This window comes from Diospyros lotus, chromosome 7 (assembly GCF_014633365.1).
Source record: "Diospyros lotus cultivar Yz01 chromosome 7, ASM1463336v1, whole genome shotgun sequence".
Classification (NCBI taxonomy): domain Eukaryota; kingdom Viridiplantae; phylum Streptophyta; class Magnoliopsida; order Ericales; family Ebenaceae; genus Diospyros; species Diospyros lotus.
Window position 1 is genome coordinate 29,440,478 of NC_068344.1, and position 26,453 is coordinate 29,466,930.

The window sequence follows — 26,453 nt, forward strand, 5'->3', positions numbered from 1 at the left end:
TTATGTCTCTTATATCTAACTTTTAATTTAGGCACGATAAGATATAATTAACTTGTGATATCATGTCATTACTATAATATGATATATCTTAGTTATATTGAATATTTTCTCTCATCCTCATTGATTTTGTGAGTCAAAAGAGATGAAGTTAAGCAAGTTTGAATAATTTAAACCATATAAAACTCACCAAATAATAAACGAAAATATAATTCTTTCATATATAATTAATTAACTAGTCATTTCTAGTGAAGGCCTTAATATATATTTGTATAAAGTCTTATAACTAATACCATAATAATAAAGACACTGGTGAAGATATTTTATTTTATAATCATAACGAGTTTGTGCTATTATAATTTCGACAAATTAATCATGCGGAATCCAAAACTCTCGTCATTAAGAAGGTTGGCGAAGGGTATCAAAATTATTATCATCTCTATATATACGCTTATGTACACTAAGCCTAATTAAAAGGCAGTGACATGTAACTATATTATTTGCAGTGGTGGCTGAAAAGAGCAGGGCTTAGTGGTGCAATAAACCAATCAGAATAAGTTTAAGCGTAATCCTACAAAGACCACTTGACAAATTGCCGTTCCCACCCTTCATAATTTCGTTCTTGATGATCACATGAAGCATTTTCATGTCGACATAATGGCATATATATCCCGACATGACAGCAGCATATCTATCTTGCTTCCCATCCTAATCATGGAGTTGGAGGTCCAAAGTTTTCGAGTTCCATCATCATAAATCAGGTATGTATAAATGATGACTAAATTTTATATATAAGATATAAAAATATTATTAAATTTTAATTTAATATATAGTTTCATAATTACTGTTAATTGCCATTAAAAAAGTCTATATCGGGATGTTGATGTGACTAACAATATAGATGACTAAATGACACAAATGATCACTGAATTTTGTACAAAAATATAAAAGGATTACTGAACTTTATATTAAAATATAAAAATATCAACATTTTATTAATTTCTTTTAACAATAATTGACGATAGTTATGAAATTATATATTACATTGAATTTCAATGACCTTTCACCTAAAAATTAAAATTTAATGATCTTTTTATATTTTAGTATAGAATTTAGTAGTTATTTACGCACTTTAATCTCGTAAGTCACCTGTGATGTGATTTCAAATTTGGTTTCAAATTGGAATGGCCATGCCATCCAATGACTAGCCAGGCCAAACCATGGTTTCAAATGGGGCAAATGGCCTCACTTTCACTCTAAAGTAGTAATGCAGGGTTGCACTTACTAGGAGCACTAGTCATTCATCTTGTTATTTCTATGAATAACATATCAAGTTTTTATTTTATTTATGTAAAATTAATTACATAAATTTTAATATTATTAGTCATTTTAATTTAAGATCTTATCTTTTGTAAATACCATTAAATGTGATAGGCAATCATAAATGTTACAGGCAGAGGCTCTGTATAGAAGAAACTGCTAATTTTTCAATACAATGTCACATAGAAAAGCTCTCCTGCAGTGAGAAACCGAACCTTGTAGTTTTCTATTTGTGCTGCTTGTTAGTACCTTGTATATTCCATAAACTCTTTATCAGCACTTTCACTGCACAAACCAAGCAGCCCCTGTTTTTGTCTATGTGGTGCTTGTTCCAAGTAACTTATTCCCTTCCCATTTAATTCCAATATGAGAGTGAGAGAGAGAGAGAGAGAGAGTAGTTGTGGAGTGTGAGTCATTAATCAATATAAGTGATTAGAGAAAAAGAAGAAAAGGACAAGAGGCACTTGCTTCCCAATGCGTGGACAATGATTGTACAAGTAAAGGGTTGTCCACCACCACCATCACCACAGCAGCCGTGCCAATGGGTCGGATCCAGTCCGGACCTCACTGGTACCGAATTCGTTAAATCCATTTAAATATTGATCCGAACCCGTTAGATCCTCCCTTCACCGTGCAGTTCCACTCAGTTTCACCGCACTAAAACTCAATACCTGCCTCCAATCGAATTGCATTTCCCATGGTTGGCCACATTATGAATCATCTCCAGCTAAATTTTGGCTTTTTCCAAGCATCAAAGCTGATGGAAAAACTCCCATACAAGAGCATTGTAGCTTTCAAAAATTGAATCACACACATAATGTTACGTGAAATTTTGCTTTAACGGCTTGTGCAAATATGCAACTCTTGAGCAGACAACTTTCCCATTCATCCTGAATCAGATGACAGAAACAAAACTCATAGAAAGTGAAAGTATGGGAACCACATTGCAAATTTGAAAATTCAAAGAAAATGGTGAATGTTGGATCGAAGTCAATAAGACAGTGCAAGCCCTGTTTGAATAGACGGAAATCCACAATATCTGAGCATAATCAGAACAAGGTAAATGAATCCTTCAAAAGTAACTGCTGCACAGCTTATGCATATTTATCTACATACATAATAAGGACCTGCAAGTAAGCCATGAAAGGTATACTAGGCATAAACCACTCGACAAAGATCGATTCCCAAGAAATCATGCCGCTTTTTGAGTTGGTTGTTTACAATGGATGGACTAACAATGGGCCTGACACAACAATATCCTGATGCAAATAACTTTTGAGGCTTATCAGGTGATGAATGCGACTTGCATGAATTCCACTATACAAAGAATTTCAGCGATCCAGGGTTAAGAGGTCGATTGAAGAAAGCTATTGAAATTACTCTCCTTTGAGCATAACTGATTGAAATGGAACTTGCTTAATTTCAACATATGTTGAGTAGTCCCTGTGCATTGGTTGTTTCCATGGTTCCCCATCCATCTGCAAATAACCTTCTTTCCATTCTCCACCTCTAAATTCAAATCGTATAACTGCAGCCTACAAAATGCAGATAGAACTCATTTGAGCATCAAAGCATAGAGTAGCAATAACAAAATCCCATAACCAACAATTTTGTTCGCAATGACAAGCATGAGAATATCCTTGGTACTCTTTGGATGTAGCCCTATAAACTTCAAGAAAGCCAAAAAATAAAAGAATGCCATTCTGATATACCCTTAAGAACTTGGTAAATTTGCTGCCACAGTATATATGCAATTTGCTAGAAAGGGAGAATACTTTATCCTGCAGTACCTGAGCAATGTGTTTGGCAGAAATAAGTTCAGTCATAACAAAGGAAGCATGCCATCCTTGTTTGAGGCCAAAAATTTCTAGAAGACCGTCATCAACATGTGCCTCAACAAAGCCTCTCTGCATACAAAAAAAAAGAAAAAGAGAGAGAAACAGCATTTTCAGTTTGAGATTCGACGAGTTTCTTGCAAAGAGTATATCAAGCAAGAAATATGAGTTCCTCCCAATTTACAGAAAATAACTGCAAGTATGATCCTATACAAGAAATGTGATGCATACATATGCATGCAAACTTAAAGAGAAAAATGTAGAAAAGAATTGGAAGAGGCTAATGCACATGCATATTTCTGAAATATCATAACCAGATAAATATATATCCATACACCTTGCAAATAAATATAACCTCTGTTCTTCCCCTCTAATCTGTATGTATGTATATATATGTGTGTGAGTGTGAGTGTGTGTGTGTGTGTGAAAAGGCCAGCTGTGAGATTTTCAATTTCTCTTCATTCTTTTCTTTTTTCTCGCCATGTCTCTGTTTGCCTGTCTGTGTATGGTGGGAGTAGGAGGGGGTAGATGGGAGAGAGTGGACAGGTTGTTACCAATTTCTTTTTATACAGTCAACTAAATGCTTACCAGCATATACATTTTACAGCATGTGAACTACACTACAGATGCCTAAAGTAGACAAAAATATCATCATTTAATCTGAGAAGAATGCTGAAGGAGACCATAAATCAGATTGTTCATGTAGGTTCAAAATGGCATTTGATGTCAACTCAGGTCATTAGATTCTCAATAAGAAAGATCGAATAAGCTTTAATTAATGTAACACAAACAGCTAATGTGGACACTTTTCGTTGCTTTGGTAACTAACACCAAACAGAAACTATAATGCATTATAGTTACAGCGTAGCACTGTGCCATTTTAGGTGGCTTTATAAATCATACCTTCTCCAAATATTCTGGCTTCAAATTACCCCATGGATTTCTTCCACTTGCATAGTTATTAAGATTTAGAGCAACTATTGACCTGACACTGAAGAAAAAAGAAACTATTGGATGAAAAAGATTGAAACAAGCAGAGAAAAAAAGGTAATAGTAATCAGCTCAAATGCAGACATTGTGTTGATTCTATCACAACTTCTGAAGAAAACCCCAGGATAAGAAACATTTGAATTTAACCAATCTAATAAATAAGACTCATAAAATTTTCATAAATATGACTTACAACCCAGTTATGGACCTTAATAGCCATATACAGTAGCAATCATCAATCTGAATGTAATACATAAAACTCAAGGAATACTTGTATAGGTACTGAAATCAACCTTGAAGGTATATAAACTTGTTCCCATTCTGAGCTGTTGAGCTTCTTGACGTACATTCTTACAATGTTCTTCAGTCCCCTGCAATTGTAAAGTAGTTGAGAATGCGCATAGCAGTGATGAGGTAGCCATTAATCTGAACAGTACACAAAATGTCATTCTTACAGGGAAGGAAATCAAAATATGTACACATAACAGTATCACTCTGCCAGGACAGAAGTACCAAGATTTTGAGCACTGCAAAGAGATGAAAGCTGGATTTGGCACCCTCCAAAATTCAGGCAGCCATGGAAATAAGTTTTCAAATGAAGTCACACATAGCTACCACATTCTAAGCAGATGGAAGAACGCAAAAGAATGAGAAAGCAATAATCAAACATTAAGTGCATAACTAATCCATTGACCAATCCTAAAGATCCCTTCAGAAGCACAAGTACTAACACGGACGCAGACACAAAGAGGTGATGATGTGGACATGTCAAAGACAATTTTCAAAAATATTAGGAGATAATACAGAAGACATATGAATAATTACATAAGTTAATATTTTACATATTAGGAAAGACATCAAATATCTATTCTAGAAAACCATATTCAAATTTAAAGTTTTAGGAGTTCAAATTCCATAAAACTTAAAGTCTTAAGGATAGCGGACTGATAAACATAAACTCATGTTGTTTTTGTTTTATAAATAATTTCAAACCTCTTTAAACTTGTAATGTGTTTCTAAATTCTTTAGATGATGGACACATGCTTGCCAAGAACACAACAGTGTTATTTTAGAAAAGTTCAAAAATATTAGTACACATTTGGATGCTTGTCTTGATAAGGGATTTTTCTTTGAAAATATAAGTGCCCATTGTTGCACATGCTTTGGCTAAAATTATGAGCTTCCTATCAATGAATATAGCTTGAAACTTTTGTGAACTTGATGCATGTTTTTGATATTCAAGCACAAACTTATGTCTTGCTGAAAATATATGTAAGAGGATGATTCTCTGTGGCCATAAGTGATTCAGGAGAGTGGTTCATCCACAACAGCGCCTAGAATGGCTTATGCATGGACTGTGTAAAAATAGTTAGGACCTAATGTGCACTGAGCATTGACCATTAGCAGTGGTTTGCATGGTATTACCTCTTGAATATTGTATTAAAATATATATATATATATATAAGTGATAAGTAATGTGAGCATCAAACATGAAAAATATGTTTTTATTTTTTTAAGTCTCAGCATGTGCATTCTGTGTGTCACGCTTGGATCCAGGTACCAACAAGGGCAGGAAGAAGATGGTGGCCTAAAATTTATCAGAACCTGCACCTATGGTCTAAGTTGTGATTGATGAATTGTATTTTGACATTGTAATTTTAACCATCTTTTGGGGCTTCACATAACCTTATGAATGTTATAACCTGGGCTGTATTAGACACATTATGATATGAATTTGTTGTAACCTGGAGGTATTTTAATCATATTTCATGTAAGATAGGATAAACCTATCAGGGTTAGGGAAATCCTAATCGGGTCAAGAAATCCAAAATTAGGATGGGGGTAACTGAAATAGGGTTATGCAAATGAAGGAAAAAACAATTAAAAATATGGCAATTAGAGATAGAAGGATTGTCAGTGGCAGATCTGAGAACTCAGGGTGTCACATACAGTGTCAATATGTTTTAGTGGTCTGACATAGTTTACAACACAATATGACAACTTCTTGTAATTATTTGTGTTTCTTAGGAGATTCCTTATCAACTGCTTAAGTCTTGCATATGCTATGGCTAGAGGATTAAGTGTTCAATATATTGTCAAAAAGGCATATGACATGTCGCACTTTCTCTGAGATGGCCATTTATGGTTTAGGCAAATATAAATATTCCAAGTATGTGGGGTAAGCACAAGTATATAGTACAAAACAAAAAAAGAAACTCTATTTCCAAAGCAAAAAACCTAAAATAAAGGTCATTTACACCCAGTCAAGTAAGCATAAGTTCAAAGGTAATGAGGTTTAACCTTTTTTGATACTTAAATTTCTAGTAACATCTTAGAACTAATCAAGGATAATATAGCTTGATTTGATTCAAATAAGCAAGAACAACATCCTCTTTTAAAGAGAGGATTATGAACAAAGAAGGAAAGAAATAAACTAAATATAGACAACATCCTGATTTACATCTTTTACTTACTATATTTACATAATATTTACATAAAACATAAATCCTAGAATATTCTAGGATCAAAGTCAAATCTCCCTTGATTTAAGCATATTTCCAGCACTCCCCCTCAAGCTGGCTTGTAGATGTCTTCCATAGCTAGCTTGCCAATAAGTTTATCAAATTGCTTCTTGTGAAGACCCTTAGTTAGAACATCAGCAATTTGTTCAGTTGTTGGAAGATATGGCATGCATATTATTCTAGCATCGAGCTTCTCTTTGATGAAATGTTTGTCCACTTCTATATGTTTTGTACGATCATGTAACACCGGATTATGAGATATAGAGATGGCAGCCTTGTTGTCACAATAGACTTTTATTGGTTTCGACTGAGGAAACTTTAGTTCTTCAAGTATCTTTTTGATCCACATTTCCTCACAAATTCCATGAGCAATAGCTCTGAACTCTGCTTCTGCACTACTTCTAGCCACCACATTTTATTTTTTGCTTTGCCAGGTGACTAGGTTTCCCCCAACAAAAGAACAATAGCCTGAAATAGATCTCCTATCATTAACACTTCCTGCCCAATCTGGCATCAGTGTAGATCTCAACTTGCAGGTGGCCATGTTTCTTGAACAGTAAGCCTCTTCCAGGAGTCCCTTTCAAATATCTTAGGATTCTGTAGACTGCTTCAAAATGCTCTGGCCCTAGTGAGTGCATGAATTGACTCACCATACTTACTGCAAAAGCAATGTCAGGTCGCGTATGAGACAAGTAGATTAATCTGCCCACAAGTCTCTGATATTGTTCCATGTCCTTTACTTCTTCAGCTTTGGCAGCATATAGTTTCACATTAGGCTCGATGGGAGTCTCTGACACCCTGCAACCAAGTAAACCTGTTTTTCCAAGAAGGTCAAGAACATATTTTCTTTGATTAACAAAGATGCCTTCTTTGGATCTTGCAAACTCCATTCTAAGGAAGTATTTTAGGATCCCCAGGTCCTTGATTTGGAACTCCTTTGCAAGTTTCTGCTTGAGGACTGCTAACTCTGTCTCATCATTACCAGTTAAAATAATGTCATCAACATAAACAATCAAAATTGCAACTTTACCATTTTTTGAGTGTTTATAAAATATAGTGTGATTTGCCTGACTTTAAAGAAAGCCATAACTGGTAACTGCCTTTCCAAAGCGTTCGAACCATGCTCTTGGGGACTGTTTGAGACCATACAGGGATTTCTTCAGTCTACATACTTTGTCACTCCCAAGTTTATTTTCGAATCCCAGGTGGCAAGCTCATGAAGACCTCCTCTTCAAGATCACCATTAAGAATCGCATTTTTGACATCAAGTTGGTGTAGAGGCCAATCTGAATTTACTGCAAGAGACAACAGGACTCTAATAGAGTTTATTTTTGCAACAGGAGCAAAGGTCTCTTGATAATCAATCACATAAGTCTGGGTGAAGCCTTTAGCCACTAGTCTAGCTTTGTACCTATCAACACTCTCGTCCGCCTTACATTTTATTGTAAACACCCATTTACACCCTACTACTTTTTTGTCTTTGGGCAACTTAACTATCTCCCAAGTACCACTTCTCCTTAGAGCATTCATCTCCTCTATAACTGCTAATTTCCAGTTTGGATCATCCAAAGCTTCCTGTATATTCCTTGGCACAAACAAGTGTGAAATCCTAGATGTGAAAGCCTTATGATTCTTTGATAGTCTGTGGTAGGAGAGATATTTAGCAATAGGATATTTAGTGCAACTTCTGACACCTTTCCTAATTGCTATAGGAACATCAAGATCAGAAATAGTAGGTAAATGATTGGAAATAGTTAAAGAATCAACTTGAGAACTATTAGGTAAAGTGGAAGGAGGTGGACTAAATGTTGAAGTGGGATTTCCTGAACTTACAGTGCCATTTCTCGGGTTTTCAGACTGATTTTGTGTAGGATTGACATTCAAGTCTTTATTCATTTGATGAAATCTCTTCCTGGTATAAACCTGAAGCTCAGAATTTAGATCATGATGATCAATTTGTAGTAATTCTCCCCCTGCCCGAGAAACCCCTTTACTTGGCATCAAGGAACTAGAATCTCCTACGTGACTATTATTAGAAACATGTGATTCCTGAGTAGGACAGATTGCGTTTGGAAGAGGGACAGAAACATCCCAAAAATTGTCTTCATCTTCATGTTTCTCCCCCTGAAGGAAATTTTTGGAAAAATAGGGTTTGTTTTCAACAAATGAGACATCCATACTCACGTAGATCTTTTTTGTGAGAGGATCATAACACTTATAGCCCTTTTTTTAAGAGGTATAGCCCAAGAAAACACATTTGACAACCCAATGATCAAGTTTTGAGCGAAATTGAGCAGGGATATGAACATACACAGTACATCCAAAAACTTTGACAGGGAGGTCCAAATGTAATCTGGTGTTGGGAAAAAAATCTTTTAGACACTCAAGGGGTGTTTGGTACTTTAATACTTTAGTAGGCATCCTGTTTATCAAATAGGATGCCGTTAAAACAGCTTCACCCCATAAGTATTTTGGAATATGCATAGAAAACATGATGGCACGTGCTACTTCGAGTAAATGTTTATTTTTACGTTCAGCAATGCCATTTTGTTGAGGAGTATGTCGACGAGTAGATTGGTGGTGAATACCTTTGGTTTTCAAAGAATCCCCCAAGTGCTCATTGAAATACTCGGTGCTATTGTCAGAGTGTAAAATGTCAATTTTGGTTTGAAATTGGTTTTCAATCATAGTGTAAAAGTTTTTGAATAAATATTCCACTTCAGATTTTTTGTGCATCAAATAAACCCAACACAAACGGGTATGATCGTCTATAAAGGAAACATACCATTTTTTTCCAGATAGAGTAGAAATTTTAGATGGACCCCAAACATCACTATGAATTATATAAAAAGATTTAGATGCTTGGTAGGGTTTTGGTAAATATGTAGAACGATGATTTTTTGCTAAAATGCAACTTTCACATTGAAAAGAAGAACAATTCATTCCTTTAAATAATTCAGGAAACAAACGTTTCAAATAGGCAAAACTAGGATGTCCTAGTCTAAGATGCCATAGCACAATTGTATCGTGAACAGGAATTGAATTAGTACTACTAAATCCCTGAGCTTTTTTATTACCAGACGAAATTTCATCAAAGTAGTAAAGACCTTCAATCATCCTAGCACGCCCAATCATCGTCCCCAACTTCTAGTCCTGAAATTCACAATGGGATTCAAAAAATGTAACACGATAGTTAGAATCTTTGCAAAGTTTACTAACAGACAAAAGATTGCACGCCAAGTTAGGAACATGAAGGACAGAATTGAGATTAATTTTCTCGGTTAGTTTAATAATTCCTTTTCCTGCAATAGATGAAAAACTTCCATCGACAATTCTGATTTTTTCATTGCCAAAGCAAGGATGATAGGTATTAAATAAATAAGGAGAACTAGTCATATGATCGGAGGCTCCAGAGTCAATAACCCATGGAGAGGAATGTAAACAAGGAAGAGCTTTAGGTTTTCTACCTGTGTGCGCCAAGGAAACACTAGGAATACCAGATGAGGAACTGGATTGTAACAGCTTCAAGAGTTGATCAATCTGCTCTTTGTTGAAGGGACTTGTGTCAACCTCATTCACAGTAGGGACCCCACGGTTACTGGCCTTGTCTCCTTGCTTGTTGCTCTTCCAATTTGCAGGTTTGCCATGAATTTTCCAGCAGGTCTCACGAGTATGGCATGGCTTGTTGCAATGGTCACACCAGACCCAAGGCCGTTCATTGCTCCTACGCTGGTAATTTGTAGCCTTGAAGGCAGTAGAATCAGTAAACAACGCAGAATTTTCAATCGACTCACCAACAGTTTTTTTGCCAAGCATGTCACTTCTTCGGCTTTCTTCCCTTCTAACCTCAGCAAATACTTCACCAATAGGAGGAAGGGGAGATCGGCCAATAATCCTCCCTCGCACCTCATCAAATTCGATATTAAGACCAGCAAGAAATTTGTAAATACGACCATCTTCAACCATTTTCTTGTGATGATTGCAATCTTCAGTCGATTTCCACTCGTAAGTGTTGAAGAGGTCAAGATCTTGCCATAATCTCTTCAAAGAATGGAAGTACTTAGTAATAGAATCATCTCCTTGCCAAATCTCTCCTAGCTTCAGAGTTAACTCAAAAACCTGAGATTGGTTACCCAGGTCAGAGTACATCTGATTTACATTATCCCACAATTCCTTAACAGTAGGATAACACATATAATTGGAACTAATATCTTCATCCATAGAATTGACCAGTCAAGTCATGACCATAGAATTTTCAGCATCCCAAATGGAATGTGCTGGGTCATCCATTGCAGGTTCCTTCTTGTCTCCTATGATGTAGCCAATTTTTCCTTGCCCGCAGATATACATCCGGACAGATTGAGACCAGCGAAGAAATTATCACCATTTAAACGAATGGTGATGATTTGGACAGGATGGGTGCTAGAATGGTTTGGCTGGGTTGCTGGAATTTTTGTTTGGATGGCAGCAGTAGGGTTTAGGGTAGTTTCAGAAGTAACTTCCGACATAGCTTATCACTTGGGAGTGGAAAAAAAAACAAGAAGGAACAATAGGGTTACCAAGATCTGGACGATGGCCAAGGCAGTAGGTGGCTGAGGCAGAGAGACCGCAAGCAATCGGTGGCTGAAGCAAGCAGTAGGCGGTCAAGGCAGAGAGGCCGCAAGCAATCGGTGGCTGAAGCAAACCCAACAGACCCAATCAAAGTGGGCGTCTCCTTCCTGAAACGATCTGGCGGTTGAAACGATCTCGCCCAAAGAGAACTTGCACTCGTAGGAGGCAGAAACGATCTTGGCGATTGACAATGGAGAGAAGACAACCTTGGGTAGCAGCGACCAGTAGTCCCGAGAGCAGTGACGGCTAGGCGATCTAGGTGGCCGCAACCGATTGACTGAAAGTGGCCAGCTCCGAGCTTCAGCGGCCAATAGAGAGGCTCCGACAGTCGTAAGGTATGGCAAAGGGCCTAGGTAATGGATGGCTGAGATTTAATCTGAGGCTCTGATACCATCTTAGAACTAATCAAGGATAATATAGCTTGATTTGATTCAAATAAGCAAGAACAACATCCTCTTTTAAAGAGAGGATTATGAACAAAGAAGGAAAGAAATAAACTAAATATAGACAACATCCTAATTTACATCTTTTACTTACTATATTTACATAATATTTACATAAAACATAAATCCTAGAATATTCTAGGATCAAAGTCAAATCTCCCTTGATTTAAGCATATTTCCAGCATAACATATCGAAGTATTATAATAGGATGAGAAGAGGAATAGAAATTGAGGTAGATGAACCAATGAAAAAGCAGAGAAGCAAGAGAATTCCCCCAGAAAAGGGGCAAGGAGAAGAGAACAGCGGGAAGAAACCAGGTGATATTATCATATAATAGAGAGAAATAGGGAAAAAGTTTGCAAGATCCAAAATCCAAGTTGTTAGAATTAGTATATTACAGTGTTGTACATATGTATATGTGTGTAATATATATATAACAGAGATAGGGTTATACCTAGTGCTTTACTTAGTTGTACTTTATTGGTATATATAGATATGCCAATTGTGATTAAGAGAATACAACATTCTTCTCTCAAACATCACATAGTATCAGAGCCACAAACTCTCTAGACCCAGCCACCGCCGTTGCCACCGAACACCGCGGTCGCCGTTGGGCTCTCCATCATCGGTGAGATCTCCACCATCACTCAGTTCTCTCCATTACGGTCGTCATTGGGCTCTCCATCGTCATCTATTGACGGCCTCTTCTCCACACCATCACCGTCGCTGCTATCTCTATTGGTCGCTTCTCATATCTCGCTCTTGTGGTTGTTCGATTCTCAGATTTGGAACATCTCGTGGCCGTTTCATCTTCCATCACCAAGATCCGTGCCTAACTCTCTCAGATCCTGACTCCTGTCTCAAATCTCATGGTTGGTTTCTTAGATCTGGCTGTTCCTGTCCAGATCCAGCCACTCCCATCCCAGATCTCGCAACCATTTATCAGATTTCATGGCTAGTTTCTCAAATCCAGCCGCTAGTCTTTAGATCTGGCGATTATTTCTCAAATCCAACCGCCAATCCCTCAGATCAAGTCCGATCTGGCCATCAATCTCTCAGATCCGGCCATCATTTTTCAAATTCGGCCCTAATCTACTTTCTCCTACGACGGTGACCCCAGATCTGCTTCTAGCCAATCTTATTCTTCGCTTTCGTGGCAATCTATCAGACCATTAGCCTCAGATTTGGGTTTTACAGTTTCAAATCTGATTTGCAACAACTTTCTCTTATTTCAGATATGGGCTCCAACAATTTTAGATCTGTTTCAGATCTAATTTGCAGTCTCGTTTCATAGTTTTAGATCTGAATTTTCTTTGCAATCTCAGATCTAGTTTGGCTGAGCTTGGTTTTCACTATGGCCTCTTCAAATCCTGAAGTTGTTGAGAGCACCCTCTCTCCTGATGTTGTGAGTTCCTCTTCACTTGTGTCTATTCATGTCTATGTACCGTCTTTATCCGGTATTACAGCCATTATTACTGACAAATTAAATGCTAAGCAGATAGGACTGTATGGGATCGCATCAATGCACAGTTGGTTACGTTGTTATAACAATCTATAGATGTTGATTTAATCCCCTTATTTTGTGTCTATGATAACTTTTTTGATATTTGGTCTCATGCACAACAGCTATGTTATAAATTGGGAGGCACTGGCAGCCTTTAAACATACCCAAGAAACCAATCAAACACCACTCAACACACTCACAACTCACTGGCCAACAAACCACAAGAGACCAGATAATAAAGAACAGAATTTGAAGGCATAAAACAAAACAAGAAAGAAACATCAAACCACATGAGACGCAGCCTTTTATCTTGGTTCAAGCTAATTGAATTGGCTCTACATCCAGCAGTCCAACACCTTCCATCGAGCAACCTTTATTCAATAGAAATTGGTCAGTACAAAACCCAAGCTCTCATACAATCCTATCGATCAAGTACAATCCCTCATTCACTCTAAGAAAGCCCAAGAACTCATACAAGCCTCACTTTCTCTATAACGATAAGTACTCACAATAGCAACCGAGAGCTCGAAAGGATATTAGATCTCTCTACACTGCTACCTTACCCTCTTATTTATAGAAGAGGCAGATCCCCCATATAACTAATCAAATATGGGATATTACAGTTAGACCCCCAAAGATACAGCAATTACACTTAGAGAAATAAAACTCTAACTGCCTAAAATAAATCCAACCGATAAATCTACAAAGCTTGCACTGATCTCCTATCATCTATCTCGAGGCAACACAACAAGCTATATACTAATGATATCATATGTTTATACACTATCATTAGTAATTTATTCAGTATTAAAAAGAGGGACTCAAATGTGCCTAGTTGGGTTGTATCCAGTCTGTTGTGACAGATTTTAAAGCTATGCTCCCAGTTATGGCCGATCTCAATGAGCAGACGAAGCAGAGGGACAAGTTGTTTATGGTACTCACCTTGGTAGGCCTTGGGCCCGATATGGAAGGCATTCGCACTCAGATCCTAAGTAGTCCACTATTCCTAACATGGAAGAGGTTGTTTACTTAGATCCTTCATAGTACACAAGCATTTTCTAAGGCTTCAGTTGGAGAGTGATCGATACTTACCTCTCAGACAGGATCATAGATCTTTTTCTATGATTAAACATGGAGGTGGTCGTGGTCGAGGTGCTGGGCGTAGTCGTAGTGGTAGGTGCCCTTATTGTAACTACTGTCATCTCCCTGATCATTATAAGGATACATGTTATGCACTCCATGGTCGCCCTCCTAAGGCCAATGTTGCAATTCCTGAGAGTACAGACACACAGTCTGTGGTACCTAATATCTCTCACACTGCACGACCAGCCTCTACATATACAATCTCTGCTGAGAAGTTGGTTGAGTATCGTCAGCTTCAAGCAACTTGGCAGGCCTCATCTCCCATGGCTTCTATTACCCAGGGATCTACTTCTTCTGCACAATCATCCAATGGTACTCATATTTACGTTACTCATTCTCAGCTTAGTCCTTAGATTCTTGATTCAACCACTTCAGAGCATATTTCTGGTAATAAGTCCTTATTCTCTCATTTTGATTCCTCTACGTCCCTTCCTCCTATCACTGTGGCTGATGGGTCTAAAACCCTTCCCATTAGTATCGGTAGGGCTAATCCATTTCTGTCTATTTCTCTTAATTATGTTTTACATGTCCCTAGTTGTCCATATAGTCTCATTTCTATTCATCGTCTCACTTGTTCTTTGAACTGTTGTGTTATCTTTGATTCTGATTCTATTCTTGTGTAGGATCGGGGTACAAGACGAACGATTGGCACTGGACGTGAGTTTGAGGGACTTTACCATCTTGCTCTGTCGTCCTCTATGACATCTGTTTGTGCTACTACAAGGGCATCTCATCTTCAAATTCATTCGCGGCTTGGTCATCCTCACTTATCTACTCTTCAATAGAAAATTCCTTCATTGGCTTCGTTAACTATTCTAGAATGCGAATCTTGTCAACTAGGAAAACATGTTCGTTCTTTGTATCCTAGTCGTCTTAACAAACGAGCTGATGCTCCCTTTGATCTTGTCCATTCAGATATTTGGGGTCCTAGTAGAGTCAAATCTAAACAAGGTTTCTCCTATTTTGTTACATTCGTTGATGATCATTCTCGTTGTACTTGGCTTTACTTAATAAAAGATCATACTAAATTGCAATCTTTATTCACTTCCTTTTGTAATGAAATTTCTACTCAATTTAGTCATTCCATTTGGATTCTTTGCAGTGATAATGCCAAGGAATATTATTCTCGTGCATTTTAGGCTTTTCTCTCATCTTGGGGTATTGTTCATCAGTTCTCTTGTCCTTATACTCCGCAACAAAATGGCGTGGCTGAATGTAAAAATCGTCATCTCATTGAGATTGCTCAGACACTTCTCCTTCACATGCATGTTCCTCCTATCTTTTGGGATTCCGCTCTTCTCACTTCTAGTTATCTAATCAACCGGATGCCATCTACTATTCTGAATAGGGCCATTCCACATACTTTACTTTTTCCTCGTGATCCCATCTATCCTATCCCCCTTTATGTCTTCGGATCAACTTGTTTTGTCCATCTTCTTTCCCCTGGTCATGATAAATTATCTCCTCGCTCAATCAAATGTGTGTTCCTAGGCTACTCTCGTCATCAGAAGGGATATAAGTGCTACTCCCCTGAACTTGGTAGATACTTTCTCTCTTCTGATGTCACATTCTTCGAGACTACACCTTTTTTATCTTCTTCGTCTAATGGGTCTTCTTCCTCCCTTCATAAGGTCCTACTTGTCCCTTCTTTTCCTTCTCTAGTCCCAGTATCTGTTTTTGTTCCTCTGTTCCTCTTAAAACTTATCAGCGTCATTCTAAGCCTCCATCCTCCATCAGTGCCTTGAACTCCTGCTCCTCCTATTACAGATGATGGTATTTCTCCATACTCATGTCTTCCTCCAGATGGTGCCATTATTCCATCTCCATTATTCCATCTCCCTTTAACTCTGCCCAAGCTTCCGTTCACCATGGTACACATTCCACTTGTAATCCTCATCCGATTTATACCTTTGTGAGCTATCACCGTTTATCACCTATTTATTCTGCTTTTGTCTCTGCTCTTTCGTCTGTTTCTATCCTTAAGACAGATGCTGAAGCTCTTTCTCACCCAAGGTGGAGACATGCTATGGATAAGGAGATGTCTGCCTTGTTGGCTAACAAGACATGGGATCTAGTTCCTCTCCCTCCGGGGAAGTCTACTGTTGGTTGTCGGTATACAATTAAGGTTGGACCGAATGGTTCTATTGATCGTCTAAAGGCTCAATTGGTTGCTAAGGACTATACTCAAATTTTTGGCTTGGATTATGGTGATACATTCTCTCATGTGGCTAAGATTGCTTTTGTTCATGTTTTTCCTGCTATAACTGCTATTCAACAATGGCCTCTTTATCAGCTAGATGTTAAAAATGTTTTTCTTCATGGCGAGCTTCAAGAGGAAATGTATATGGAGCAACCTCTTGGTTTTGTTGCTCAGGGGGAGTCCCGACTAGTATGTTGCTTGAAGAAGTCCTTATATGGTCTAAAATAATCTCCTTGGTGCTGGTTTGGTCACTTCAATTCGGTCATCCAATCTTTTGGTATGAGTAGAAGTGAAGCTGATCATTTTATTTTCTATCGCCATTCTCCTTATTGAGTCATATTATTGGTGGTATACGTAAATGACATTATTATCACAGGAGACATTGGTATTGGGAAATTGAAGACTCACTTGCATTCTTATTTTCGGACCAAAGATTTGGGCAAGTTGAAGTATTTTCTTGGCATTGAGGTAGCTCAATCTGCCCATGGTGCGTGCATCTCTCAAAAGAAGTATGTCTTAGATATTTTGGAAGAGACGGGTATACTTGATTTCCGGCCTATGGATACTCTTATGGATCCTAATGTTAAGCTTGTACCAGGACAGGGGGAGCCATTGGAGGATTCTTGGCGGTATAGGAGACTGGTTGAGAAGCTTAACTATCTCACCATCACATAGCCACACATCTCTTTTGCTGTTAGTGTGGTAAGTCAATTCTTGGACTCTCCATGTGATAGTCACTGGCACGCTTTAGTGCGTATCTTGAGATATATTAAAAAGTGCTCCTGGTAAAGGCTTGTTGTTTGAGAACAAAGGACACAAAGAGGTTGTTGGATATACTAATGCAGATTGGGCTGATTGTCCCACAGATAGGCGCACTACCTCGAGTTATTGTATTCTGATTGGAGGAAATTTAGTGTCTTGGAAGAGTAAGAAGCAGAATGTGATAGCTAGATCTAGTGCAAAAGCGAAATATCGGGCTATAGCTTTAGCCACATGTGAGTTGATTTGGCCCAAGCAACTTCTTATGGAGTTGAAGTCTAGAGATTCAGGACCTATGCAATTTATTTGTGATAATCAGGCAACTCTTCATATTGCCTCTAATCCAATTTTTCATGAGTGGACCAAACACATAGAGATAGAATGTCATTTTATGAGACATAAATTGATTTCTGGAGAGATTAGCACGCCATTTGTTGGCTCTAATGACAAGCTAGCTGATCTTTTTACCAAGCCATTACGGGGTCCACGACTTGCCTATATTTGTACCAAACTAGACGCATATGATATATATGCACCCGCTTGAGGGGAAGTGTTAGAATTAGTATATTATATACAGTGTGGTACATATATATATGTGTAATATATAAATATATATATATATAATAGAGATAGGGTTGTACCTAGTGCTTTATCTAGTTGTACCTTATTGGTAAATATAGATATACCAATTGTGAATAAGAGAACACAACATTTTTCTCTCAAAACATCACACAAGTTAGATGGGAGTAACAATTCATGTGACCAAATAAAAATAGAACTATATCCTACTGATCAAACTAAAAAAAAAAAAAAAATCAACAGAAAATGAAATCTGTAATAAACATCCTAATTAAACCCAAGTCCCTAATTTTTTGGCATTCTTCCTAACCTGTCACTTTTATCTCAAAAGATTTTATAGTAATAATTTAGCAAAAAGAGAAAAAATAGCAGATCAAGCAACTCATGTAAGTAATATTAAGACCTCGCTTAGATGTAAGAAGGGCATACTGGGATACCTAATAAAGAAAATAGAACAAAACTAATGACTAATAAGAAGGTGATATGCAGACATGGTCACAACAGTTCAATCAATATTTGGTTTGAGAGTGCTACCACAGGGACAGAGCAACTTACACAAGTGTTTACCATAGAATTGCTTGTAAATGGAAAGTTGAGACAAGAAATGAAGTAAAAAATTCTATTAGGAAAGCAACAGCGAAACCTGGAGCTAGGAAAACATCAAGAAAGTTTGCCAACGGGAATTTAGAATGAGATAAAGCAAGTGTTTGTTCAGGAATTATCTATTCCATTTCCAATATCCACTAATCTTCACACTTTAAAAAATGATCAACTGTTGACTGAATTTGAGCATTAGCCTGTTTTAATTCCATTTATGCCTATACAATTCAAGACTAGCCTTGCTTGCTAAATACGCTGACAAATACAATCATACCTGCATGTATATATGTTTTCCAAGCATAGACATACTTCATTCAAGCTTCATCCAGTTAAGATGTAATAATGTGACAAATTAAAGAAACCTATTCTTGTTACATGAACCTCATAGAGAAGTTGATAATTGTGGAGAGAATAGCACAGTAAGTTTTAGACAAAAGACATTTGACAGCAAGAAAAATCCTTCAGCAGGGCAGTTTTTCTGACCTTAAACTTGGATCACTAACGCATGGTGTGAAGAACCAACCTTGTTTGCAACTGTAGCCAGAGTAGATCAACTGTGAAAATAGGACAACTTTAACTCTTCTTTATGCCCCAGAATAGATCCTCTATATCAAATTAAGCATAGTGACTGCATCTTAACTTTAAAAAATTTCAAATCAAAGTAGCTAATTCCCATATCTAGACAATGCAGAGAATCTAAATTTAATCTACAGAGAAAAAAGCAACGCAATCCAAAATACAAGCATCAGTCATCAGAGACATTAAAAAACCAATGAATTGTACCAATTCAAGTATGGATGAATTGAGGAAATTTGGATATCTTTTGGGATACTGAAGTCTAACAGGAAGAATGGCCTGTATTTTCACAGCTATGAATAAATCTGTTTCCGCTAAATGTTCTCTAATATTTCATCTTAGTAAGACTTTGCTATCAGTTCTATTACCTCTCATAAAAAATGCATGCTCAGTAAATAAATCCTTGATATCTAATTAAGCTGGTAACATCTTAAAATTAGATATAATACCAAAGTAGTTGATTCCCATATACAAACAATATAGAGCAGTTAAACCTGCCCAGAAAAAATGAATAGTGCCCAAGTTCAAAGATGGCACAAAAGCCAAAAAATTGAGGCCATAGTATAGATGAATTAAAAGGAAAGTTCAATAGCTTTGTTCACTTTGAAATTCAAACAAGAAAAATGGCATGAACATTTTCTTCCATGAATAAATTAGTTTCTGATAATTCTGTTGAGTGTTTTCTAATATTTCATACATCAGTTCACATGTAGGTATTAATTCCACCTTTATAAGTACATTTCTAATTTTCCAGTCATATGGATCCGATGGTCCAGCTTTTTGTCCATATAAAAGGGCATGTTTGGCATTTCACCTTCAAAAATTCTTATATGGCCTAAAATAGTCCCTCGGGCTTGGTGTTGTAGATTCAATCCAGCTACCCTAGAGTTTCGGTTAACTCAAAGCCAGGCTGATCATTTAGTCTTTTATCGTTCTAAGTTTGGTCATCACATTATTTTAGTGGTGTATGTTGATGATCTGTTTATCATAAGAGATGATAATATTGGTATTACTAAGTTAAAGGCACAACTTCATCTATAATTTCAAACTAAGGATTTGGATCAACTAAAATATTTCCTTGGTATTAAGTTGGCATGATCGAAGCAAGATATCTACATTTCTCAAAGAATATATTCTTTGAATATGTTAGAGGAGACAAGGATGTTTGGATGCAAGCCAAAAGTTACCCATATAGATCCAAATATCAAATTGTTACTGGGACATGGGAAGCTTATTTTTAACCATAGGCACCACTGTCAATTGGTTGGCAAACTTAACTACTTCACAGTCACCTATCTTGATATCTCATTTAGTGTGAGTGTGATAAGTTAATTTCTAAATTCACCTTGTGATAATCATTGGGATACAGTGATTTACCCTTATATCAAAGGTGTAGGTGCCCCTAGCAGAGGCATATCATATCAAGATCAGTGACATGGTCAGATTGTGGGATATATAGATATCTAATTAAGCAGGACAGGGTCTCTAGTGATGGCAATCCATGTCTAGATAGTGTGTATTTGTTCGTGGAAACTTAGTCTTGTGAAAAAGTAATAAATAGTGTTGTTGCTAGGTGCCAAAGGCTGAATATAGGGCAGTGGCATGAACAACATGTGAGTTGATATAGTTGAACCAATCAGTTGGGGAGTTAAAATTCATTCAAATCAAATTTTATGCAGTTCATTTGTGACAATGAGGCTATGATGCATATTGCTTCTAATCCCATGGAAAACCAAGAACATTGAGATTGATTGCCATTTTATTAGAGAAAAGGTGCTCCGAGAGAGAAAGAGAGGGGGGGGGGGGGGGGGGGGGGAGAGAGAGAGAGAGTGAGAGTGGCAATCAGACCTTGTTAGAAATAGGACCCTGTGCAAGGTAAGGCTTTTCATTCCTTAGGTTGTGGAATCCATAAGCAACTTGTGCATCCATTCCTGAATCCAAGTCCAAAAGAAGAAACTGAACAAAATATGGAAGATAACAAATTCATCATAAACAAGTGCATAAGAGGTTGCACTAGATTCACAAACAAACCTTAAAAAATGAATAACTTTTCTTCATTAATTTCCACTTTTTTCCATCTATATTTTTTGAGTTATTGTAAGAGTAGTTTTTTGATAAACAAACCTCTCCTCCAGATTGAACAGTAGGAGAAGGTTAAGTTAACAGACCATTAAGATTTAATGTTTGGTGGTTGAAAGTACGGATCTCCTTTCACCACTTTGGGGCCCAATTGACACCTCAAACAGAACAATAAAATAAGATCACCAGATGAATAATCAGATATATTTACATAAGACTAATGTTGCATAAACAGTTACTACACAAAACGAGTAGATAAACATGAAATACAAACCCTTAGGTTAGGTAATGGTTCGAAAAGCATAAGCCTAATTTTGGTCAATCCCATAGAAATTAAGTTATTGCACCACCTTTGAAGGTTCAATGTTTAGAATTGAATAACAAACCATACAGATAAGATAAAAGGGTGCACATACACATTTTAGAAGAAGATTTATTAATGGCATAAAAAGGGATGAACCATGAATGATGTACATTTCTTAAGAATAAAATGCCATACCTATGCTGAAGTAATTATAAAACACTCCTTCGTAGTATGACAGTGTTTCTGGCAATTCCCCTTCCATTTCCAGTCCCTGCAAGCTCCATCAAGGTATAATAAAAGATTAAAGGAAAGAACAATAAATACTAGTCAAATTGTCATATTATATATATACACACACTATTACATAGAGCCAGCATACCCACTTTGTTTGCTCAAGTTCTGCAACAATTTTCATTAAGAATTTAATGATACGAGAAGATGTTTAGAATTTTTAAACGCAACCAAAGCAATTACATACCCACTAAGCCAATCATTTTCTCTGTCGTACATTTTCTCAAAACACTCGGCTGATTTTAAAAACAAATTTCAGGTTTTGAAAGGATGCCATATTTTCTCTTTAATAATATTTATGTAAAAAGATTTGCCTAAGATTAGTCTTGAGACTCAGGAGAGGAAAGAATCAGAGAAGAATGCGGGTATCAGCAGGCTTCTGGAAGTCCGTTAGTTACATATTGTAATGTTAACCGGCACATGTATAAAGTCCGTTTAAATCCTTGTAACTCCCGCCATCTACGGTTTAAAAATAAAGGGCAGAGAGGGTCATTCCAACTACTGATTCCATTCTATCTTGAGATAAAGAGTATGTGATGTGTATGGAGAGAGAAGTTTGTGTTATAGCTTTGTAATCTCTAGTTATGACAGCTTGTGTATAGGGCTGTGAGAGAGTGCAGTGCATATAATCTGTTTTTCTGATTTCAAGATAGTGAAGCCAAGACCCTCATCATTCTGGACGTAGGATCTCTCAAAAGGAGATCCGAACCAAGATAAATCTTCTTGTGTCACGTGTGTGTTTGAGTTCTGTGTTGTTTTCTTGGTTCTTAAGATTTTATCCTACTTTGTGCGAATGAGTGTAATTCTTGAGGGATATCCTACAGTGTGTGAAAGCGGGAATTGTGACAACAATTTATTTTATCAACTTAACTGCGTTTTATGTATGCATGCCATGAGCGACAAATTTGTGTAGAATTCAAAGGTAATAATGATATTCAATTAAAGATGAGAAAGCATTTGAACATATAATCAAATTTGTTGCTTCCCAACCCAGTAGTAGTAATAGCAGTCACATGATGCAAAGAAAAGAATGCATGGATCAGACTTCCTACTCATACTACACTGGGAGATAAATAATGAAGATTAGCAGGAAAAAATATTATGTATCAAAAGAATTGATTCATGCAAGATAGTATAGGAAAAAGATGAGAAACGAGAAAGACATGTAAATTCAATATAGCTTTGTATTTCTTTTGCCTCCCAAACAAGATCCCCTTGTCCAAAAATAAAAAAGGTCCCTTCAGTTCCAAAAGTGCTATTTCTTGTTCTTTCCATTTTCAAAACACTCTTTGTGAGTTTCCAAATGCATCAACTCCAATTTGAACCCTACAAGGAACTCCATTGATTGATAAAAACCCTGTTAGAATTATTAGTATATATTATAATTATTATGTGTGTTTTATTTTGTAATTAGATTAAGCCCATAGGTTTAAGGCCCATTAAGCTAATTATAAATAACAAGCTAAGAGAGGCTAGTCTCTTAGGTTTTTCTCTCCTAATTATTTTCTCACATGGTATCAGAGCCACCAGTGAGACAAAAAAAACCCTAGCCGTCGAAACCCTAGTTGTGTATCATTTTCCAGCATACTTTAAACCCTAACCGTCACTGCCTATACTGAAGTCACCGATGTCCGGCCACCAACTCACCACACCGCCACCACCCTCGAGTTTGCCGCCTCCAGATCGGCCGACTGTCGAAGAATCGCAGCCGCCGGACAAGCCATGCGCCGCCGTCACACACTGCCTTCGACTCCACGCGCCGACGTGTGACAGCGCGTCCGCCGGTCTTCTTTCACCGGATTCTCCAAATCTGACCACCAACAACCCCTAAAGCTATTTCTGGTGTCAAAGTCCTCATCATGTCTGACTTCAGTGACGATTTCTGCCAGTGCTACTCCCGCTTCGGTTTCTGCCGCTGCCCCTATTGTCTCTCAATCCTTTGTTGTCTCCAATCTTGGGACAACCAATATTACCACTATCAAGTTGATCGGGTTTGCCAATTATCTCTCATGGGCAGCCTCTGTCAAAATGTGGTTCAAATGGCAAGGTCAAGCGTATCATCTTACCACAAAGGCTGAAAGTGTGCCAGAAGCTAATTGGGCGAGATGGGAACAAGTTGATGCCCAGTTATGTAGCCTCCTATGGCAGTCTATTGATCCATCCATCATGCAACTCTTTCGCCCCTTTGAAACTTGTGTTGATGTGTGGAAGGAAGCTGAAGAGTGTTATACAAACGACATCCAACGTTTGTACACTGTGGTCTCTAATATCAAGAATCTCAAGCAGGAGTCGTCCATGAAATCTTATCTAGGGCAGGTTCAGGCTCTCATGCAAGAATTTGATGCTCTTCTTCCTCTTACTACGACCCGCACCGAACAGATTGCTCAACAAGAGAAGTTTTTTATGGTTATTGCTCTCTCCGGTCTGAAACCACAGTTTAACGCCATCAGACATCAAATCTTGACCAGCTCCGCTAACCCTACCATGAAGGACTCTTTCAAAAGGTTGTTGAATATGACAGGTGCACATGGTATATCTTCTTCTTCTCATGTTGTTCCTCCAGCCGAATCTTCAGCTCTTGTATCTCAGGCTTCCACCGTTGGAGGAAATAGAGGACGCAATAATAATCGCTCACGTCCACAGTGTACCTTTTGTAAGAAACTGGGTCATCTTGAGGACAAATGCTAGAAGAAACATGGTCGGCCAACTGCTCCACCTGCATCATCTACCAGTGCAGCTCATGTATTTCAGAGTGATCCTAGCCTTACTCAATCTCCACCAAGTTCACAATTGGTACCTATGTCTACAACTGAGTATGATGCCTTCTTGAAGTTCCAGGCCACCCAACTGTCTCATCCTAATAATCCCATTGCTTGTGTTGCTCAAGGCTCATCTGTTAGTCCTTGGATTATAGATTCTGACGCCACTAACCATATGTGTGGTAATGAACTTCTTTTCTTCTCACTTACCTATTTTGATACTTTACCTACTGTTACCCTGGCTGATGGTACCAAAACTGCAATTAAAGGGATCATCCAAATCACACCCACCTTTTCTTTCTCATTAAATTTTGTTTTATATGTTCCTGGTAGTTCTTTTAATTTGATTTCAGTTAGCCAACTCACCAAAACCCTTAACTATTATGTTCTCTTTACTCCTACTTCTATTTGTGTTCAAGACCAAGGTATGGGGCGGACGATTGGCATCGGGCGTGAGTCACAGGGTCACTATCATCTTGCTGTGCCTAGTTCATCAGCAGCTTGCACTAGTGTCGCTTCCCCAGATCCACTCCATTATCGTCTCAGTCATCCCAGTCTCTCCAAATTGAAGAAATTAGTTCCTAGTTTGTCGTCATTGTCCATATTTAATTGTGAGTCATGCCAACGTGGTAAACATGCTCATCATTCTTTTTCTCGTCGGGTCAATAATAGGACTAAGGCTCCCTTTTCCCTTGTGCACTCTGATGTATGGGGGCCCAGCCACGTCCATTCTACTCTTGGTTTTTAATATTTCGTTACTTTCATTGATGACTTTTCTCGTTGCACTTGGTTGTTTCTTATGAAGAGTCAATCGGAGTTGTTTTCTATTTTTCAGACATTTACTGCTAAAATAAAAACACAGTTTAGAGTTTCTATACGTGCCTTACGTAGTGATAATGCCCCTGAGTATTTTTCTTCTCCATTTACTACCTTTATGACTTCTAATGGCATCTTGCATCAATCCTCTTGTCCTTATACACCTCAACAAAATAGTGTTGCTAAGCGTAAGAATCGCCATCTTATTGAGACTGCACGGACGCTCCTTTTACATGCCAATCTTCCCACCAAATTTTGGGGCGATGCTATCCTAACTGCATGTTATCTCATCAATCGCATGTCATCCTCAGCGTTACAGGAGCAAATTCCTCATTCCCTTTTATTCTCTACACAACTACTTTATTCTGTTCCTCTTCGTGTTTTTGGATGTATCTGTTTTGTGCATTCTTTTTCACCTAGACAGGATAAGCTTGCGGCAAAATATCTAAAGTGTATCTTCCTTGGCTATTCCCGGTTGCAAAAAGGCTATAAGTGTTACTCTCCTAAGCTGAATCGCTATTTTTTTTCTACTGATGTCACATTCTTTGAACATCAGTCTTTTTTTTCGGTTGCTCAGCCTGATTCACAGAGTCTTCACCAGGTTTTGCTTGTTCCTTTTTCTTTTCTTCCGCTGTCCTCCTCAGATCCGTCTACCTCCTCTTTGGCGCCTACCCTACTGTTTTCTAGCCCACCAGCCACGGCTCCTCCATTTCTTACATATCACTGTCGTCCTCATCTCGCTACTGGCGCCAGCATTCCTCCAGCCCAGGACTCTCCTGACTCGCTCTCTCCGTCTGTTGTCCTTCTTGCCTCGGATCCTGAGCCCGACAATCTCCCTGTTGCCTTTCACAAAGGTACATGGTCTACTCGTAATCCCCATCCTATTTATAACTTTTTATGCTATGACTGTTTGTCTCCTTATAATGCCTTTGTTTCGAGTCTTTCCTCTATTTCTATTCCTAAAACCACAGGTAAAGCTCTGTCCCATCTTAGTTGGCCCGAGGCTATGTTAGATGAGATTGACGTCTTACATTCAAATGGTACTTGGGATTTGGTGTCTTTACCACCAGGAAAGACTCCCGTTGGTTGTCGTTGGGTATTCACACCCAAAGTGGATCCTGATG

General features: G+C 37.8%; 1 protein-coding gene across 2 annotated transcripts in view; it reads right to left on the reverse strand.

The window, feature by feature from the left end:
- Positions 1–2,235: 2,235 nt before the first annotated feature.
- Positions 2,236–26,453, reverse strand: part of LOC127806337 (diacylglycerol kinase 4-like) — a 61,833-nt gene continuing 37,615 nt past the window's right edge. The window contains exons 6-13 of one of the 2 annotated variants that reach the window (XM_052343562.1): positions 21,659–21,734; positions 20,929–21,011; positions 18,988–19,058; positions 13,511–13,594; positions 4,436–4,513; positions 4,056–4,143; positions 3,108–3,224; positions 2,236–2,852 (exon numbers count right to left, since the gene is read on the reverse strand). In XM_052343562.1, coding sequence (XP_052199522.1) covers positions 2,694–2,852; positions 3,108–3,224; positions 4,056–4,143; positions 4,436–4,513; positions 13,511–13,594; positions 18,988–19,058; positions 20,929–21,011; positions 21,659–21,734 — 756 coding nt within the window. In that variant the 3' untranslated portion in view covers positions 2,236–2,693. The remainder of the gene's footprint in view (positions 2,853–3,107; positions 3,225–4,055; positions 4,144–4,435; positions 4,514–13,510; positions 13,595–18,987; positions 19,059–20,928; positions 21,012–21,658; positions 21,735–26,453) is intronic. The other variant, XM_052343563.1, reaches the window with a different exon arrangement.